Genomic DNA, 21,611 nt, shown 5'->3' with positions numbered 1-21,611 from the left:
AATATATTCTAGCCATTCTTTTACAAATATATTTATAAATATTTTTAATGTAATGAACTAATTTACTATATATAGAATTCTTATTATGAATTTGAAAGATTTAAATACAACATTTTTTACAGATATGTCATAGACATTTAGATTTAAAGAATTTATGAAAAAATTTTCCTTGATCTACAATATGTAAAGTTATGCAATAAATTTATGAGTTGAGCGCCTATCGGGCGTGTCTCTGGATGAATAGGACACTCAGAAGGGATGTGCTTTTGGATTTCCAAAATTCCCGGATCCCTCGTCAGGGTACAAACCGACTGACAATGAGTAGCGACAGTTATAACTTGTCCCGACGGACATAAAATTCTATCGAAGGAAGGGAAAACTTTTGCCGCGGACCAACTTCCCAAGTTGAGAGCTATCAGCTACATGGCACTGGGGATGCAGTGAACGACGCATCTGGGGAACCGGATAAAATCCCAAAGTATTCAGCCTTACGCAGGCTTTATTCATCACTCTCTCAGAACAAAGGGCCAAGAGACCTAGAGCTCAAGCATCTAGGCCCTACCTCCGGCTGTCGACCTCCCCTAGTTAGAGCGATTGTTCCGGTTACCCCGAACAATCCGGGTTAACTCCAGAGCAGTTGACCTTGCTACGAGAAGCAATGATAAGCGAACTGGCAGGTGTTTACGTTTTATTTCTGATTAAAGAAAGAATAACGCGTATAGTTCTGAAGTAATTTAAAATCAATATTAGTTAAACGTGAAAAAAATAACAATATAAAAAAAAATATAAAAAATATTCAATGTAGAGAAAAATAAACAATCCTTTAGTACATTGGATAATATTGTACAATATCGAGAATAAGCATTCCTTTAGTCTGAATATATATATATTATATTTAATTATATATTATATATATATAATTACTTAAGTTTTATTTTAACACATCAATAGTCACTGATGTAGTATTATTATACAAAGGTAATGTTAATCTCTCAGCAACTGTTAATGTATTAATGTAATCATTTAACAAAATAATATAATGTTCGAGTTAAAAAAAAACTAAATACATTGCAATCCAAGAAGTGACATCCAAGTATTAATACAGTATCAAAATCTTAAAGTTTAAAATTCTCTCATTGAGTTACTTACAGATAGATCTAATTATTATAGTTAAATATATAATGCAATATTTTTATTAATTAGAAATATTTAAATTGAATTAAATATAAGTAAAACAAATCCAATTTTATCATTCAATTGAATACTATAGTTATTATTATACTTGTCATTCAATTAAATATTATTATACTTATACTTATTTCAATATAAACTTTTTCTAATTAACAAATTGCTAATCACAAAAATGTAGAATGACTATTTAACACAAAAACTCTTTCAAAGTTAGACATTTTAATTAAAAATTTTTACAACCACATTTTCATATATGACTAAATATAACAAAGTCCATGTGAGTGAAATCCATATGCTATGAATTAAAGTTGAAATTTATAAAATATGAAGAATAATTTTTATATCTAATTGTTTTACTGTCAGCTTACAACAAGTGAAAATTCATCTTTACAGTTGTTACATCATATATAGCATTCTTCATGCAGAGTTTTATTAGATAGAACAAAAAAAATATTTTTCTCTTATCAACATTAATACTGAATATTTTCTAGTATCAATCTATCATCAAATCAATAATATTTTACACTCAACTTAAAACATTTCTTTTATATATTTTATTTCCTACAATTAAATTAGGCAGTTTATATAAAAACTCTAAAAAGTTTTTATCATGAAGTATTTAAACAGATAAAATTGAATAACACAATTCATTGCATATTAAATGCATATATAGATGTAAATAAAATTAAATCAAATTTAAATGTATTTTGATAAAGCATAAACGCTAAAAAATTTATCAGAGTATTTGTTTCACATTTTATATAAATCACTGCCAGTCTTAAATGACTTCTGCGAATATTGCTTTTGAGATAAAAGTAGTCTTTAAACAGAACGTACAAAATCTTATATTGTATATCATATTTAAATGATCTCACAAACGTGGCGGTCAAGGATGCTGATTTAATAGTGCGCGCGCAGCCATAGCGAGCATTTTCATGCGACGCGTTGATCGATGATTCGGATTATTTGTTACAAATGTAGCCAATTGATTTTGCAGAGTTATTAGCACGGTGCCCATATGTTCTCGTGTTACAGGATCATTTGGATCTAAATTTAATATTGCTTCTTCTAGCCACCTGTGTATATATAATATATAAAAATATGATTCTTGTTTATTATATATTTTATAATTTTGCAATAAATAAAAATTATTTCTTCTTATGTCACAACTCATGTAATCTATATAATATGAATTAAAAAAAAATAATTACCTGTGTTTTAATTCTGTACGATGTCCTAAATCAGCAGATAATTGTTGTACGAGCGAAAGAATCACAGGTTGCTGCAAAATGCATCTAGAACCTTGCCCCTGAACTCCTGGACATGAAAATACTCTCGAAGGCTCCGTTTTCTCACACACTAATACTACTAATCCTAAATCACTTGCACTTAAAGCCTGTTGGAATGCGGCATTTAATTGACCTCTTTGAAGAAGAGACATAACACGTGCTTGAGCATCAGCTACAGCAGCTACAGGTATAGCAGGTGTCGTAGCTCTTGATCTGTAAGTTTTGAAAAATATTTAATGAAATTTCTATCTGCGTTTAGTAATTTTAAACTTTGAATAGCGATATTCCTTACCGCGCACTAGAAATTTCTGTAAGCTGCTGACTCAGATTTTCCCGTATGGAATCACGAATTGCTCGAATAGTACTATCTTGTGTTGTCGTTAAAATTCTATTCAATTCAGTTTGTAATTCTTCGCGTACTGATGTTGATAACGCTTCACTTAGTTGTTCATTACGACGCTGACATTGCTTCTCGGTTATGGCATCGATATGTTGTAGATCTATAGAGATATTAATATGTATATAATATACTGTGAAAAAATAATTATTCTCATAATAATGAAAAATATCTAGGCTACTTACATTCGCGAGTACCTTTATTAAAAACATCTTGAATTTGCTTAAACATAACTTGGCAAATCTTTTCCATGTCAGGTAAAAGAAAATTTGTGAATATTTCTTTAAAAGAAGTTTCCAAAACAGGTTTAGCTGCGTTTGCAGCTGTCAGAGCTAAAGCATCCTTTACACGCGCACTGTTTATTAATTCAGTTATATTTTTTTGGAAGAGTTCATCCATTTGATTCGCGTCTAATCTCATTTGATGCTTCAAAGGCATTATCGTTTCTTCAATTGTACGTGGCAAGGTATTTTCAATCTTATCTTTGATCGTTGTTTCGAATGTGTTTAGAAATTCATGTTGCCGAGCCATTTGACTGTACAAAGTTTGTTCTAGACTCGCATTTTGTTGTTGAGATATTCTCGCCAATGTGGATTCTATTCGTGTGGATGCCGGTGATTCTTCTCGTAATCTGCTCACCTCTGCCCGCAATTCTTTTATCTCTTGGCACTGGTCTTGAACTATCTCTAAAATAGATTTCAATTTGTTATTCAATTCGACGTTATTGATATCACTATTTGATCGCCACGATGTTCCAGTATCGTCAATTGAAATGGACATTACTTTAGGTTCATCTTTCGTTTTTTGCCTTGGTAGATTACTTTCATCATCAGGAAATTCCTCTGATTCTTGCATCGCGTGTACATTTACGTCTTTGAGCAAGACCATTGGAATATTAGACCAATCTTCATCGGCGTTTGTTTTTATTTCCGATTTGCTATCAATTTCAGTTTCTTCGTCTGGTTTAGTAAGGGACAAAATTTCTCTTACTTCTCTAGAAGGGCTGCTACCACAACTGGCAGGGGCTTGCTCCTCCATGTCACTTTTTACGAGTGGTGGATCAGATACGTTCAAAGCTTGTACTGCTTGTGCAAGAGAAGGACTGCTAGATAAAACTTTATCTAATTCTGGGCTTGCCGAATTAGATTCTAGTTCGTTATTCTCTTTTTTTGCGGGTGAACTAAATGCATCGGGTGTCATTAGATTTAAGCCACTGGTATTATGGTTAATCGTTGTTTCAATTGTAGTGGATAAAGAGCGCTCTCTCTCGCAATTCTCACCGGAAATGCCATTGTGAGTGACAGTTCCCATGTCTGGCAAATCTTCGGAATAATCTAGCGAATCATGAGTAAGTGTATCTATAAGGTAATTGCCACTTGCTTGTGAGGCAGGTTTGAAGGCAATATGACACTCTTGTAAAGACTTTGGTTGAACTAGATACATGTAAACGACAAGTTGTTCATCATTTTCTTCAATCTCTTCGCATGTACATAGATCTTCCAATAATTCTCCAGTTGATCGAATCTTACGTTGATCTGCATCAACGATTCCAAAACTTAGAATTGGATATGGCAGAAGAAACTCTGATATCGTGCTTATGCATGCCAATGCTTCACCTTTGTCTTTTGAAAGATTTAATATATATAAAATTTTATTATAAATATCTGATAAGAATACATATCCAGCACTAAGATCTAAGCCTGCTTTCAATACTGGCATTTTACCAGTAGAAGGATTCGGAGCAAATTTGATCGTTTGTAAACAAGTCCACAGTTCACACGACCATACTTTCAATTCTGAATTATTGTCACATCCCGTCACAGCAAACCTCCAAAACTGAACACTGAAAAATAAAGAAATATAGTAATTGAATGATTTTTCTCTTTAAATTACGAGTTTATTTAATAAATGGATCTATGCATATTAAACTAATATTTTTAAAATACTCACTCGGGTTGATAATTTTTATGATCATCAAGGAAAAATAAGCAGGAGATAGGTCGTCCTCCATGAGGTTTCCATTGATGTAAGCAACGTGGTTGTGGAGCGCTATTGTGCGAGTTATTATGCAGGAAGACTTGGAAGAATTTGATTTCTCCATCTGTACTAGCTGTTGCTAATGCAGTACCATCTGGACTAAGCGTTGCTTCAACAATTGTTCCTGAATGTTGATCAATTTCCATCATTCCTCCACTTTCTTTAACAGCTGGATTTGTTACCTATGATAGAGAAAAAAGAGAATAAAAATAATCCTAATTGTGTATTTTCACTTAAAACTATGCTTCAAACTGTATGCTTAAATATACCTCTACAGATCTAAATCTTGATGCTACTGCTGCAACCGACCATAATTCAACTTTAGAACCACGAGTGAGAACTAATAATTTTGACACTTCATCTCCATCAGAAGCATCATCCTCTGGGATATATGGACACCAGATTACTCGATGACTAGTTGGTGAAACATCTTCGGCATCTACTTGTAATACTAAACTGCATAATAATTCAGATGGTGTTGGTTCAATTGTATGTATGAAAAGAGATCCTGTATAATCAACACACGCAAGAATGGCATTTGAAACATGGGCGAATGCAAGATCTTGAATAGCACCACGCATTCCTCGCAGCAGAGCCCTATGTTCCAACTCCTTGTAAACAACACGAACTAACCCACCACCGGTACCAACTAAAAGATAGAAAAATATTTTTCTAAGTAGAAGTATAATGATCTAAACCTAATCAAATTTTTTCTAGATATATAAATATTTAACTAAAGAATCAATTTTAATTATTAAAACACAATTGTATAAAGTAAAGCAGAGATATTTTGATTAATTTGCAAAAAAAAATCACAAATGCCAAATCAACAATCTTATTAATTGTTACCTTTTATGCCATAAGCTAAATATTTTCCAGATACATGAACAGCCAACAATTGACCGGTATAAAGATGATGATCCCATGTAAAGTCAACAATATTTTTTAACTTTACTTTTGAACTACCATGATCGTGATCACCAGGGGAAGGGATAATAGTCACATTTGTGCTACATAATTCTACCGAATGTTGATCCTCTCGTCCATTAAACTCCCTGCAGAAATAGAATATATATCATTATACAAAATAAAGTCATTTTAATTATTAATTTTTTTTTCCCTAAGTATAAAAAATCAAATATAAATGCAAAGAATACATTAATGAGAAATAATAAATGCTGTAATAAGCATCCACATGGAAATCTGAGATAGTTGAAATACAATACTTCAAACAGAAGAACCATAGAATCATGATACGTACAATTTATCACCCATGATGCAATATATCTCTTCATATAAAATATTACAAAAAAGATGGTTTAAAAATGTCAAAGTCTATAATATTAAGCAAAGTGAAGAGATAATTAGTCAAATGCAAATTAATAAACAGACAAGATATTATTATACATCTTTTTGTAGTAGAGTATAAACATATTAAATTTTCAAATTTTTGGTAAATCTTTTTGAATAAACTTTCTCTTATCTCTCTACAAGAGAGATAAATAAAAGAGCTACAGCAATTGCAATAATGCCTGCATTCGGTTTTGCCATTTAGTGGCCCAAAACCCATATATGTACGAGTATTACCGCGATTTTTAAAGCGTGCGTTTGATCTCTCGGAGATGCTTACACTGTCTGCTGATAGTGGAGATGTCTCAAATTGCCCTCCCCGGTTTTGCTCATATCGCCAGCCGTGTTCCTGCAAAATAGCGAATTTACAAAGTCTCACAGATACTAATTACGCGCCCGGCTCGTCCAAGCGATTCCTAACCTTAACCTATGTAATCAGTACCATGTAACGTGCCCCCCCCCCTCTCCCGCGAAATTCGATATTACAAGATCGCTTTCGCACGTACCTCTCAGGCATAAATGCCGCCGTGTCTTTCGTTCGGGATAGATATGATCAATCGACGAGCAGCCGTGCGTTCATTACCGGCACGTCGTCGAAATGATATTAGTACGTACGTGAAGTCAATAAATTTCAACGAGAGTGAAACGTCAGGCGGCCTTCGTCTACTTGTCAGTAAGCGAAGTATCGTTTGCGAAACGCAAAACCTCTCGTTTGATGTTTGATAATGAATTCGGTTACCTACACTGATATATATATATATCTTAAAGGCCGATATACATTTGTATGATAAGATTGTATGCCGATTAGCTCTAGGGAATTTATAGGGTTTCGAAAGTTTCTTACAATAGCAGCCAATCAGCACGTTCGACGCGAAGCTTATCGTGCGACATGAAATATGGGGCCCAACGTTGACACACGAAGCGCCAAACACACGCATACGTAAACATTTTTGAACGAGAAAAATGTAAAATTTTACATTCCGTCGTATATAATAAGTAATGGTGTGTTATCGGATTATTTATGTAAGTACTTAATGGAATAATGAATTTTATCTCAGCCAAGTTGACGAAATATGTGTGTACAGCGTAGAGAAATCATCCGACAAAGTGATTTAAGGAATGCGATGATGTATCGCTGATTTCCTCTCTGCGTATATACAAGATTCGAAATATCGCATTGCCATTTTATGGCGGAAAGTGCGAAAAAGGCGGGAGGTGCGCGAGGATAACGTCGTCATCGAATGTGATTTTAATGCAGTTTTTGCCACGGAATGAGGTATTTTTCTGTTTCATCAACATTTAACTAAACATTTTTAACGCGTTTAATGTCTTTTTCTTGATCTACAGAGATTTTACTGTTTATTTTAGGCAACTGGCATGATTAGAGGCGATTCGTTATTTATTCCGTGCTGGAGTCAACTCTATCTGGTGTCTGTAAGTATTATCTATATTATATATAAAATATATATGGGAGATATATGAAAAATGTATACTCAATTTGCAATTCTATGAATACATCAATATTTCTTTCAAAATATATGGATAAAAAAAATTTGATAAAAGTGATTAAAAAAGATTTGTTTAATATAATATTTTCACTTAATTAAGAAAAAGATTGCATTTATAAGAAAAATTTTAGGGATATAACATCTAAATAATATAATAATGTATAAAAAATATAAAAATTAAAGAGTCTCAAAGAAAAATTAATAAGGTAATGAGAAATTTTTTCAAATTTGAGAAAGAATTTTTATCTTTTAAATATATACCATTTAGAAATGTTAATATAATATTTAGAAATGTTGGAAGAAAAATATATAATTTAAAAATTAACTCTGTAAGTTTAGTAGTAACTCGGTAAGCTTTAAATATGTGCATATAATAAGTTTTTAAACATCTAAAATATACGTGTTCATAAAATTGGAAGATTATTTGTACCACACAAATATTTCATCTCTGATAAGATAATACCGCTTGTAAGCGACGAATCACAATTGACTTGAAATTCTGAAAAATTGGAATATTAATAGGAAATATATGTGATATAAATTTACACTTTATTTCTTATATTATATTACACTATAGACAGGCTTTTTTCATTCGCATACGTGTCTATCCTTTGGAAAATGGCAGTAGTGCTCAAACGTACATAGACCCAAAAAAGATGGCAGTAAATTCAGCTAATGTCAGATATTCGTAAGTAGCGCTTAACGACTATACGCGTACGTTTCGTATGTCAAATGTAGTTGCGGATCACCATCGAAAGCGAGAGGAGAAAAGTGTGAATCGGATTGTAATACTTTATACGTAATAATAATACAATAATTCTGTTTTCAAACATTCTCTATATTTGCATAATAATTAGCATGATAATGTGAACTCTCTGCTATATACTTTAGTACGAAAAATAGAAAGAAAGAAAATTTCAGAGAAATTTGTTCTTCTAAATTAAATTGCTAAATTAAATTTAGATCAAAATTTATAATAAAACTGTATGCATTGTCGTTTTTTTATTTTCAATATATCTTGTCAAGAATTTTTCTTATTTCAAATTCGTTAATGACTTCAAAAAAATTGCTAACTTTAGCATAATAAATTTTTATTCTAATCTTACAGGCTCTTTTTATTTGCATAATCCTGCTAACAATAAGTAATCTTTATTGTCTATGACAATAGACTTTTTTATTATTATACACATGCATACTGGATGTTTATCACTTTTTCTGCATATCGTGTGCAAAATCAGTTCATGCACTTTCATTTTATTTTAACCGTACAACTAAAAAATCAATGTTATAATAAAATTTTAATCTCTATAACTTTTATGTGTCCGATTCACGCTTTGCTATTGCATTTTTTACGACGAAATAGTTACATGTTCTTGAGATCCTAAATGTTCGTTAGATTCTCTTTGGAATATCGTCTACACATAATACGGTACTTCTCTTTTGACTTTTATCTCGGGAAATATTTAGAGATTGTTACCATAAATTGTGCATTCGAATTTCCAACAAAGTCCTCAAGTAAATATCTTACTTTTCGTACTGCCGCATAAGTGAGTAAATTTTTTGGGTCTTTTCACATCATATATAATGTTACACAATGACAAAGCACACTGAGACACTGCGCCAATCCAATAGAAAAACAATATCGTCGTTATTGTGCCGTTAATATTCACATGTGAAATGGACCGCAGGGATAGACTCCTGTTTGTCCTCTCGACGATTTTTCATTTTCCTCTTCATTTTTCATTCTCTTAAAATTCGATCGCTAATAGGTAATAACTCGAAAATTAAGACTTTTTATTGGTTACAAGAGTTATTTGTAAGCGTAGTATTTCGATCACTCTAATGACTATAATCAACCGCGTTAATCGTCACGGAAGATTGCGATAAAAAACAATAACGTTCGTGAGCGACCGGTGCTTGAAGAAAGACTAAATCATCTACTTTGCGGAGGTAATGTTGTACTTTGAATCATCATAAGTGTAAACTCTATGCTACTTACACAGTATTTTTAGTTTTTTTTAAATCAGCTAAATTGTCACATTTCTTTAATTTATTCCGCATAGTAGACGCAAGTAAAATCTAGCCGCGAGAGATGCCGCAAAAATGACGGTTTAAGCATCTTACAAAAGATTAAAATCTCGTTCTGCACGAAGATATGAAAATTTAAAATCGTCTTTGTTTATATATCGAGATGGTCCCTGCGGGATTTTAAATCGTATTTGCTATATTATTCCTTTGGCTGCGTATATATATATATATATATATATATATATATATATATATATATATGTATATAATTACAAAAACATAAAATTTTGTTTCACTACATTAGATTTAAAATTGATATATATATATATATATATCTCAGATTTCATATTAGATAGTAACAAAATGCGTTTAACAAGTGCATAGAAATAGAATTCATATGATTTAATAAACGTACACTTAATAGCTATATTGGCTACTTTTTTCTTAACATTTACGGAAATATTAAAAATGATATAGAATTGCGCGATAGTTATTATATATAAAGTTTTAATCGAAGTAACTCTGTAGCAGAGAAGGAAAATGCTTTGAAGCGTTAATATTTAAATCAGTATAGGACCACTAGTAATGTGTAAAGTAGAAGCGCTCGTACGCGTAATAAGACAACATATATTAATGGATTTACGAGAAATTTACTTATAATTCTCTGCAAAGCACAAAGTGCAGAAATAATTGAAATTTGTGTAAGAATATGAAAAATAATAATTATACAATCACATTAAAAAAGATATAATAAGTGTGATATAAAGACGCAAGTTATATATTTACTATCGAGAATTATAATCCGCATGTGGGTAAAATAATATCTATTAATTCCATAACTCGTGATTCATGATTTCTCATAAATGTTAACAACCAAACGCACACATTACAACTTGCTACGCAACCGCACTCGCTCATTGATATGCTTATGATATATTGCTCTGGCTTACAAAGTATACGAAAATAAATAAATAAATAAATAAATAAATAAATAAATAAATACGTTGAATAAATAAATAAATAGGTCCTGATTTATATCTAAGCATTTACGACTAAGCCTTACAAAAAACTTAGAGTTAAGAGAGGAAGGTATGTGACTCGTGAGATTGACGGACGGATTCGTGCAAAGGAGAACCAGAATTAGGAATATATCACGTATCACGTAAGCGAAAATATGTCGACCAGTCCAGTCTACATTTGTTTTTTACCCATCCTTTCTACGTTAAAAGTGCTAATTGTTCGGCGATAGATCTCGAAAGAATTACATCTACATACGCGCTAAATTGAAATGATTACAGCTCCTCTCGTTTGCACGACACCGCACAATTCGCCGTGTCAATGTGTTGTCCATTTCTTGCGTAAATATGTACGCCAATCGATCTGCACACGTGTAAAAAGCGGCAGGAAACGCGAAAGCTCTCGCCGAGCAATTGATGACTTGCGCGAAGTAACTTGACTCTTAATTGAAAGGACGACATCTTTGCAAACGAGTTTGTTTTCGCTAAATGTGAAAGATACTTTAATCACAATTTTTTTATTAATACAATCTCTATCGACTCGTACAGCTGAAAGGCAATACGTAAGTTAAGCGACAGAATTATTATGACTTATCGTATGGCGAATTGATTCTTTTCCGCTTAGTGTTTTTATTTTATCGATTGAGAATTTAAAAAAATGATCGAAAACTTGTAGCATTGAAGGCGTAAAGACGGTCGAGCCTACCGCTTAACGTATCTAAGACTAAGACATAAAATTCCGTTTAGTTTGAAAAATACTGTACACAAGAATACCTAAGACGCATTGACGCTCGTGTTCTTTGTATTTAGACGAGTATCGAAGCTACGACTACGTACGATGAAATCGATACACTTTTGCCATAATAAAGAGAAAACGTGCCGGATGATGACAAGACTGGATTAGAGATTGGGTTGAAATTGATTTTGTCACTCGAAATCCATCCTTTGCTAAAAGCGTAAAACTATTGTATTCATCTCCTTAAAAACCGAAAGAAGCCTTTACTCTTGTCCGGCGGAGGTGCCATTAACATTGGTACTTGATTTTTGTGTGTGATGCGAATCTAAATCAGAGAAACGTTTTCAATTTGCAACTTAAAAATTAAATTTAAAAATAATGCTATATTTTTTTATATATAAATAATATATTTTTATACATTGTAATAATATAAACTGAGAGCACAAAAATAGCCATTTTAAATAACATTTATAATAAAGGTTTAAGATAAACTTATATATATTTATCATAAAGCAGAATTTAATTAAAGTTAGGAAAATATTTGTTCTGTTTTCTTTAACTAAACGTCCGGTCATGTGAAAACTTATGTAAAAAAAATCCTGCCAAAATATACGTCCCGTCTATTATTTTAATTATCATACTCATATTTCACTATTTCATTTCAGCTTACCGTGCAAGGACCTTGCATCCATGGTTCTCCATCGATCTGCATGGGGAATCGTTTGCTTGTAATGATGGTGACGCTGCTGCATTGGGCTAGTCTTCTACCGGAATGTCGCAACCCAGTCTTCACCTGACCCATGTGCAAGCAGTTCTCCAAACCGATTACTTCTATGAGATTGTCCCCGATGTCTGCCGTGTAAACGAGTAAGTACGTAATATTACATTGAAGAAGGTGATTCTTCTGATATATTCTATTTATCCTTATCATTTTATTGTCGCGAATGAGATGCAAAAGTATATTTATTTGATTGTTTGTGTAAAACCAATTATTTCCTGTGCCAATTTATTCTTGTTGAGTAAGTAACTCACCTTGAATCGCAACGGTGAGATCTACGGAATTGAAACTACTGGTACTAAGTTCTTTGTCCGGCCGCTTTTTTCGTTTACCAAGACGATGCCGCGTATGATGTTCACCCCAAAGATTCGAACCCCCATGAGTGAAAGGAATGTTTAATAATGCGACTCCTTGCAAAGATGGCCCGTGCGCCAAATCTAGAGGTGTACCGTCGCACTGCAATCAATGAAATGCATGTAACGTCACGAATTCCATTGATTCCGTTGATTTGATTCAGTGATTACGCGAATTCGTCTTTTTATGTATTTGAAGTTAATGTAGCACAGAAACGGTTGATTAATTTATATATCGGATATTCGGTATTTGATGTACTAGTTTGTTAATCGAATTAAAAAATTATTAATTTATACTTACGATTATTTCGAGATTCTCGTGAAGGTTTTTGCAACTGGCAGCAAACTGCTCCGAAGTTGCGTATTCAAAGTACCAAAGTTTATTTTTCATTCTGCTGTTGAATTTCTCGGGATTTTTCTCTCTCTCCATATGGAACTTGACGCAAATAGCAGCGTCGACGCCCACCGAGAAATAATTATTAATGATATTATACGGTATACTGTCTTCATTCGGTTTCTTCTCGTCTTTTTGGTCCGAAACTTCTATTTGCCAGCGATCCATCATTACTTGCGTGGCCTTTTCTATTTTCTGCGAATTATTTAGACTTCGTGTAACGAATTCTTATGGTAATCTGATGTGACGCATCAAATATGTAAGTCAAATATTTTACAATAATATTTAAAAAGTAAAAATAATTTTTTTCTTACAATTGGAATATTATTGACATATTAAATACATAATAGCTTTTTATTTACCTTAAGCACTTTGTGCACTGCTTCTCCTTCGTAACCACCGCCCCAACGTAAGCACCTTGCAAGATCATTTCCCGTACCGAGAGGTATAACGCCAACGGCAGGTTGTTTTTCAAATTGCACGCGATCTGGATTCAATAGTTGCAAAAGCAATGATTATAATTCGCGGTTGCCATTGATCGGTGAATTAACATTAATGATTTATTAAGGCCGCATCGAAATGATAAACTTATTTTTTATAATCGGTTAATCGAGCCTATTAAATTCCATTTCTAATTTATTCTATAAATTCGTGTTTTTTTATTACTGGATTTAATTCGCGCAATTAATATTTAGTATATAATATTACAAAATTTATTAAAATACTACCGCTTTCATTCGTGTTTTCTTTTTACAAATTTTAATAGCACTTCTATTTGTTTCACTCGTGTTTTTCCGATAAATTTAATTTTAAATATATATAACTTAAATAAAATAATATTTAATAAAACAAATATTTAATATTATAAAAAATATTTTTTGTTATAAATCAAAATGACAAATATTAAATAATAATTAAATATAATATAATTAAATCACGATGCATACCCATCGTTTCTAAAACCCAGCCGACCGTCCCATCGCCGCCGCAACAGATCACTTTAAAATTTTCCACGTCCTTGAACATTTGCAAACCCTGCATGGGTCCACCAATCGCTAGATTATGGACTTGTCGAGGATTCAAAATGTATTGAAATTTTCGTAGCATGCGCTCCCCTTGTCGGCCACCCGATTTTGGATTTATGAATACCAACAACGGTAATGTGTCCTCGGGTGGTGTAATTTGAAAAGACATAGCTGGTTGTTGATTCGACGAACCGCAACTTAGAAAACCACTCTGTTAAGTTTATTATACGTATTTATTTAGTTGTGTATTACAGAACGTGTTTATTCTGTTGTTATCCCATTGAATTTCGTTATTTTAGTTATTTAAGTACTTTTAAAAATACTTTTCTTAACAGTATTTTAATGCTAAATAATGCATTTTATTAATCAAGAATTCTGTTGTATTTTAAAATTAAAATATACAGTACAACAAAAGAATTAAACAAATTATAGTTTCTCTAAATAATGAAACATATAGGCAGAGAAGTATTTTACATATATACTTTCTCTTTGCGAGAAGGGCATTCAATGATAAAAGATAATTAATTCGGATCATTATATCGCACTTACGGAACTGACTGACGAAGTGTCTTGACCGTGTTTGCTACCTCGTTTGCTATCTCTCGACAACGATCTTTGTCTATCCAACACAACAGGGCAAATCGCTGTAGGTGGAAGGATGTGTACCGCATGCTCGCCAAGCGTACATTCCGCTCGTACTTGCGACGCGCATCTATTATGCAACTGCAACATTCCCATGGAAATATCTATATAGATAGTAGGTAGGATATGTATTCTCACGTACACTTAATGTCACTTTAATTAATAAACATCCCATCTATAATTCTAATGCACATTCTAATGCACATTTATATTTAAATATTTTTGCTTGTATCATTTAATTATTTACTCTCTCATATATAGAAGAATTTATTAAAGAAGATAAAAAGGTATAATATCTATAATTAAACACAATTTGGAAAATATTTCTTTTTAATAAATAAGTAAATAAACATATATGTATATATTTTATAGTGATTGAGTTTTAAATTATATATTTGAATATTCTTCTATTTTTTTATATTACTACAAATATATTTTAGTTTTGGATAATAGATATAATTAATTAAAACGACGTGATGTACTAAATGTCTGTCGCGTTGTATTCTGTATATAACTTTGATTATACTTACGGTTAATTGGCACCATCTGCAATGTAAACCGGTGATGCCGTTGTAACTTTTAATCGTCTTTCTGCACTTGGAACATTTCCCGTGGCAATTACCTTCGACCCAATGATGAACCATTGTCTGGGATGTCTTTTTGCTCTTGACATAAGTGGCTATACAGGAGGCAGCCGCTCTTTGCACGCATCTCTCGTGTACCGTGTATTTGCAAACTGAATTCGAAAAAAAAAGAGCTTAATGACGATTATATGTATTTGTTGGATTGTGCGGACAAAATATGTACTTGTATCCTATTTTTAGAGATACTGATTGCATTTCTCGCACGAATCTGTTTGATGCTAGCAACGCGAAATATTAGGGATTTTTTATACTCACAGACGCAACAAAGTCCCTTCTTGCCGAGACCAACCAGCATATTTAAACAAAGATTGCAATACGCCGGTTTGCTGAAATGTTTCAATCTCCACAAATGATTGCCATCTTCTTTCATATGGGAATCCAGACCAAGAAGAACCAAGAGAGGGATTGTCGTAAGACCACCTCGCGTCCATTCTTCTAAAGAAACTGTACCGTCTGCATCGTAATCAATTTCTATCATCATATCCTGCAGAATCTGAAATACAGTTTTATTTCCACATATTAATTTCATATTCCGATTGTAGCAGCTTCGAGAAATTTCTTATAATTTTGTTGATATCTCTTCAGAATAGAGAATTATTTTGGATTACATTGGATTATTAATAGGAAGATGGTTGTCCTCTTTAGAATAGTTTGCTAAAAGAAGAAGCTGTCTCTTTTGCTGCTTACCGGTTTCAGCTCTGTGACATCCCAGCCGAGATATTCCGCGACATTCATCATTTGGTTTACGATGCAGTCCATCTCCTAGAAACACATGATAATATCATTAGCAACAATGATAAAGAACCGTTGCATTTATCGCATATGTCGCACGATATTTCTACTGACATTTCGTTATGTATTCGATATATCTCGCATGTGTAATTTAGTTTTATTGACTACCAAACCATAGCTTATTAAAAAAATGTATACAAGCCGCGCAATATATTAAGATACATCGATCATCTTCCCTTTTCAAAAGATATTTCGATATATGTATATCGAGAATTACACATGCGATTTTTTAATATATTTTTTATTAAAAACTCATATTCCTTTTGGCCGCTTATTTGCTGTTGCTGAACAGATTCGAATGAAAGCAGCACCCTCGCCGCATTTTTATTAACGTCTGCTTTTCCCACGATTCCACTATCGGTGCCGTGAATATTTATTAACGCGGCGCACAATTTGTACACCGCGATATGAATAATTTATTCAACATGGAACTCATTATGTGGCGACGCCGATCATCGTTTTCCCGACATCCTTCTCGGCCGCAATTTCATGTCGACGCATAAATCGGGCTCTAGCTGTATATATGCATCAATATGCACGCATATCTAATCCCTCGATTCTGAATGACGAATACATTGTACACTTGACGTCACAATCAATCCCATATGTAAAATGTTTATTTGGTTCTCTTGAGATTATATTACGGTATTTTAGAATCAAAATGCCTTGTGAAACGAGAATGAAATTTCTGCGTTGTAAGAAAATAGGTTTATTTTAATTATTTTAAATAGAAAAAAAATAAATTATATTTAATTATGTTTTTAAATTAATCGATTAATATATATTAATATTAATTTTTTTTTATTTATTGAATTAGAAAAGATTGAGAAGCTGTGTTGTATTAAACCGTCGAAACTACTTTTATACCGATTATATTTTAAAGAATTATTAATACATTGTAATCGATAATATTAACGGGTTAATTTATATTATTGTTATACATATAAAATAACATTCGTCAATTCAGCCATACAGTTTTCTGATCTGTCAATTGCCAAGAGGTCAATGATGCGCGTCACTAAAGCAACGGAAATTATACTTGTTCCACATAATTCACATTGTAACGGATCGCAGAGGGTACATGTCAATTGACGTGCCTATTATGGGCGCGGCCAACACAGAGAGTATGGAATAAGTATTTATCTCTTCTATTAATATCACAACTAGAGTTATTCTATACTACTGTTGTTATTTAAGCGGCAGATCAATCTATTTTCGCCGAGGAAAAGTCAGTTTCAATATATCTAATTTGGAATCAAAATTATTTTGATAGAGAAATAATTAGCGGTAATATTTTTATCGTGCGTTATTTAAATTCTATCGTTTGTAATTATTTCAATACTGCAGAACGACGCGACATTTATTCGATTTTTACGACAATATTACAATGTGACAATTAACAAATATTTTCATTTTATACAAGGGACGTTGTTAAATATTACACTACGCGCACGTGTCATGATGCATCCGCGTTAGCAGATAACGACCACTCTTTACTCACGTTTGTGTCAAGGACACCGTTTCCATCCGTATCATATAGCCGGAACATGACTGAAAAAAGAAAACATCACCGAGTTAACGCAAGCCAAAATTGCCGTGCAACAAGTTGCAGTTGCACTACAAGTTTAAGCGGGGTAGACTTGTAACAACTGTGGCAGAAAATCGAGGATGACTGCTGGTTGACACGCGAGTCTCCTCGTAAATTCTGTGTGTCTGTCATTCTCGTTTTTTTCTCAAATTTATTTTTCAATTTTTCTTCAAAGGCTAAATGTTCGATTTTACTATAAAAGTATAGTTACATTCTTCTAAACTTTTTTTCGAAAAAATTATACAGACAGAAAAAAAGTTTGTTTTTTTTTTAAATTTTTTTCTCTTAATATACATTATTATTTTTTAATTTTATAAGTAAGATCTTTCGATATCTTTTCAAAGATGCATATATTGAAAAAAATTTAATATCGCGATTATATCAGAAAACATATGCAATTTTTATAGGAAGATGAACGTTCAAGCTTGAAGATACTCATGCTGATATTATATACTTTGCGAAACAATTTTTTCGCTATTTAATGTGTGTATGCATGTAAAATGTTGCTCCGACGAAGTTCCTCTAAAAACAAACCGGACTCCGTTGTGATTTACATTGAAGTGTTTTTGATCATTTAAGAAACAAAATCGCGTACTTAATCGTCACAGCTTTTTAATCTCGAACATAAAAAACAACGCGCACCTATTCAAAGCATCGTTGATCTTCCGCTAATGAATTATTCGGGATGAAAGCTCGCGATGTTTCATAAATTTCACGATGGTCGTTGTCTTTGTGGCAATTACGTACATTCTAGTTTATCCTCTGGTCTGCCGGCTTCCAAGAGAGAGAGATAACAAACGATGTCTTTCAGACTGACTTTAACAGATTGGACGTCTATTGTGCTCTGCTTTCTGACAAGATGCCTCATCTCTGCAAAATAGAAATTGATTTTCAAGTTGATCTCACACTAGACAGTTTATTCTTTTGTCGATCAATAAAGTATAAGATAATTTAATATAATATTATCTATAAAATAACATACATTTATGTTATACAATTCATGTCTAAATTATTTAGAGTGCATATTGCTATCTTATATTCCGATATATGTACATGCAATACCTCAGACAATTATAGTTATATTAATTATTATTAATTTAAAGCGGAATCCTAATATATTTCTCAAATTTTTTAGTAATAATATGAATATTTTAATTTGTAAATATGTATATACATATATAGGGAAAGAAATTATCATTAATACTATTTTCATTCAGTTTCGGTTAAATGCAGTTTTAATTGAAATTTTCTTTGACGTTGCGTTTCGTGGAAGAATCGCTATATTTTTGAATGTTAAAGCATTAAGAAGTCTGATAAAAGGAAACTCGCCAGACTTACGATACGATTGATCTATCCCGTATTTCGTGGAAAATTCGCGATTCATTCGAACGTTAAATCGGAACGGAAAATCCAGAGCCATTTCGGCAAGACGATCGAGTCGTATTTTTAGATAAACGTTCGCACGGACTTGAGTAATTGTACCTAAAAGTCTAAAGAGAACCTGTTGCTTCGACCGAGGCAGCGCTGTTATCAATATATATATAAGCGTTGAATTGGATTTATTATAATAGGTTGTTAGAATGTAACAGCGGGAGAGAAAGAGAGAAACAGAGGTCGACGACGCCTAGTCCGTATTTCTGGATCGCCTATTTATATCCATCGTGTTTAGTTTTGCATGAATCAACGTGACTCTAACATCGATTGGATTGCCGTGGAAAAATTTATTCTCGCGTGTGATGTCACAATTTTAAGATTTTATTTGTGCAGTGATTTAACTCTAATTTAAATAAATTCGGATTTTTAATAAAAAATATGCGATCTGTATACTTAATTCACGGCAGTTGATATAAGATGTATATTCTGCGTTTTTATAATACGAAAAATTTTAGTCTTTGAAATCTCAAATAGATTCCAAGTATAAGTTATAACTTACATATTACTTTGATAATAATTAATTAAGCATTAATTTCATCATGAGACAAAATTCATTAATGGTTCATATCCGCATAAAACTATATTATATTTATATTCCTTGACTCTCGAGAGATTCATAATCGCATATATTTGCATATTATCATTAAAATACAATATTTAAATTAATGGAAGAATTATTATATAATCTGGATGAATCGATTTCTCTGTTCTTATTTTTGGGCGATATCGCGCCTAACAGAAGTAATATTTTACGCAACGATGGGCAAGCTAAAAATAAACTTTCGCACGAGACAATGCGTCGCGCGAACTAACGCAGTCACGCGCTTTATCCGTACGATACGTATATTTTTTTTACGCTCAAACAATTTGTTTCAAGTGAAAGCCGCGAAAAAGCGTCGGTAACGATATCTGAAAAAAAAAAAAAAAAAAAAAAAAAAAAAAAAAAATTATTTAGTAACGAGAGGACAATGTATTGATCGATTGTGGATTGAACTGACGCTTAATCACTGTACAATATTGCTTTGAAGAGAGATTAAATTAATTAGATTATTCTATTATGTACCACTCCATATGTAAGTTCTATGGTGTAATATTTATATTATCTGTATATTTTGCGTGGTGGCAAAATTTTTGTTTTTAATGTAGACGGTAAATTTTATTAAAATTTCATAATTACACATTATTATTTAACAGTACTTTCTATGAAAATTCATAATTATTACGAGAAATGAATTTAGTATTTTGGACTAATTTCATTTATGGGCGGTAACGTTGTTGATTATTTAATTTAGTTGATTTTATATGATGGGTTAATATTTACCGTACAATATATTAATTAAAAAGAGATTTAAGAGAGAGAGAGAGCACTTATAAATTTTATTATAAACTGAAGTTTGTGAGTATAAAAATTTTCAGAAATAATTTTTTGATTAATTAAATTTTACAAATTATGTAAACATTTGTCTATCTTTTATAATCATTTATTTTGATTATAAATATATTACGAAGATGAGATCTTATTTTTTCTTCTCTAAGGTATATATTTACAATATATTTAAGATATTCATCAAATATATATATATATTTAACACAAAGATCAAAATGGATTTTATTAACAGATAGTGCACACATCCAAAAAATATCCAGGAAATATCCCAAAGTCATTCTTGGAATGATGGAACGTGCCTAAATGTTATGTTCGTGCTACGATTTTACATGTTAGATTTTTGAGGGTCATGAAATCTACCACCATTTTTTTTTTTACCACTGTTGTACACTGTTGTAAGAACGATTGGGCGAATGAAGGAAGGAAATGTTCTCGATCACAACTCGTATTATCTAATGTCTTTGTGACCACAACGTTTAATCAAAACTATATAATGATTCGAGTATCAAATTGCAATCGAAATGCATTGATATACAATTAATGATTTAACTTATTGTTTAGAAAAGCACTTGTTGCTTCTGTTGCGACGCGAGAGTCACTGAAAGTGTGGACTCCGTTAAGAAGCTGGTATCATTCCCTCACACATTCATGACGTCATTTTACCGGATGATATACCGATATAGCTATTTCGGTGACACCGGCACGCGACACGCACGCACTACGCAACTCGCGCATATGTCACGCGAATTATCTGAAGCGCGCGCTGCTTCTGTGCCATCTGCGATCGATATGGTAGCTCATTAGTGATAGTAGTTCATCAACTAGGAACATAAAATGAATAGGAATTGGCTCAGATCGTTTTAGTGATAGTTTCTTATGCTTTTCGGATTGAAAGTGGCACATAACTGTCAGAGTTCTTAAAAAGAAATATAATTGAATAAAAAATATAATTATGATAAAAGAGAGAGAGAGAGAGAGAGGAGGAGGAGGGAGAGAAAATAAAAGTATAGAAAATGAAGCAG

At 32.2% G+C, this 21,611-nt stretch overlaps 2 protein-coding genes across 5 annotated transcripts in view; both read right to left on the bottom strand.

The window, feature by feature from the left end:
* Positions 1–1,390: 1,390 nt before the first annotated feature.
* Ge-1 (Enhancer of mRNA-decapping protein 4 homolog Ge-1) lies at positions 1,391–7,004 on the bottom strand. The gene is made up of 9 exons (XM_072896837.1): positions 6,771–7,004; positions 6,545–6,613; positions 5,764–5,969; positions 5,184–5,563; positions 4,828–5,096; positions 3,063–4,720; positions 2,773–2,980; positions 2,403–2,693; positions 1,391–2,267 (listed from the first exon to the last, which is right to left on the bottom strand). The coding sequence occupies exons 1-9, from the start codon at positions 6,779–6,781 to the stop codon at positions 2,078–2,080; spliced, it is 3,282 nt and encodes a 1,093-aa protein (XP_072752938.1). The 5' UTR covers positions 6,782–7,004; the 3' UTR covers positions 1,391–2,077.
* A 1,298-nt stretch (positions 7,005–8,302) lies between these two features.
* The window catches only part of Dgk (diacyl glycerol kinase 1), an 85,248-nt gene continuing 71,939 nt past the window's right edge, over positions 8,303–21,611 (bottom strand). For all 4 annotated transcript variants that reach the window (XM_072896838.1, XM_072896840.1, XM_072896839.1 and 1 more), the window contains 12 exons: positions 18,516–18,638; positions 17,682–17,731; positions 16,076–16,150; positions 15,644–15,881; positions 15,275–15,480; positions 14,652–14,825; positions 14,025–14,313; positions 13,440–13,564; positions 12,985–13,272; positions 12,585–12,786; positions 12,223–12,404; positions 8,303–11,877 (listed from right to left, as the gene is read on the bottom strand). In XM_072896838.1, the coding sequence (XP_072752939.1) occupies positions 11,788–11,877; positions 12,223–12,404; positions 12,585–12,786; positions 12,985–13,272; positions 13,440–13,564; positions 14,025–14,313; positions 14,652–14,825; positions 15,275–15,480; positions 15,644–15,881; positions 16,076–16,150; positions 17,682–17,731; positions 18,516–18,638 (2,042 nt within the window). In that variant the 3' untranslated portion in view covers positions 8,303–11,787. The remainder of the gene's footprint in view (positions 11,878–12,222; positions 12,405–12,584; positions 12,787–12,984; positions 13,273–13,439; positions 13,565–14,024; positions 14,314–14,651; positions 14,826–15,274; positions 15,481–15,643; positions 15,882–16,075; positions 16,151–17,681; positions 17,732–18,515; positions 18,639–21,611) is intronic.

This window comes from Anoplolepis gracilipes, chromosome 7, assembly GCF_047496725.1.
Source record: "Anoplolepis gracilipes chromosome 7, ASM4749672v1, whole genome shotgun sequence".
NCBI lineage: Eukaryota > Metazoa > Arthropoda > Insecta > Hymenoptera > Formicidae > Anoplolepis > Anoplolepis gracilipes.
This window is presented reverse-complemented; position numbering and strand designations above follow the sequence as displayed.

Coding starts and splice junctions, on each gene's coding strand:
- Ge-1 (XM_072896837.1), bottom strand. Junction 4,721..4,827: donor CATAAAAATTATCAACCCGA/GTGAGTATTTTA, acceptor TTTATTTTTCAG/TGTTCAGTTTTGGAGGTTTG. Junction 2,694..2,772: donor ACAGAAATTTCTAGTGCGCG/GTAAGGAATATC, acceptor CAAAACTTACAG/ATCAAGAGCTACGACACCTG.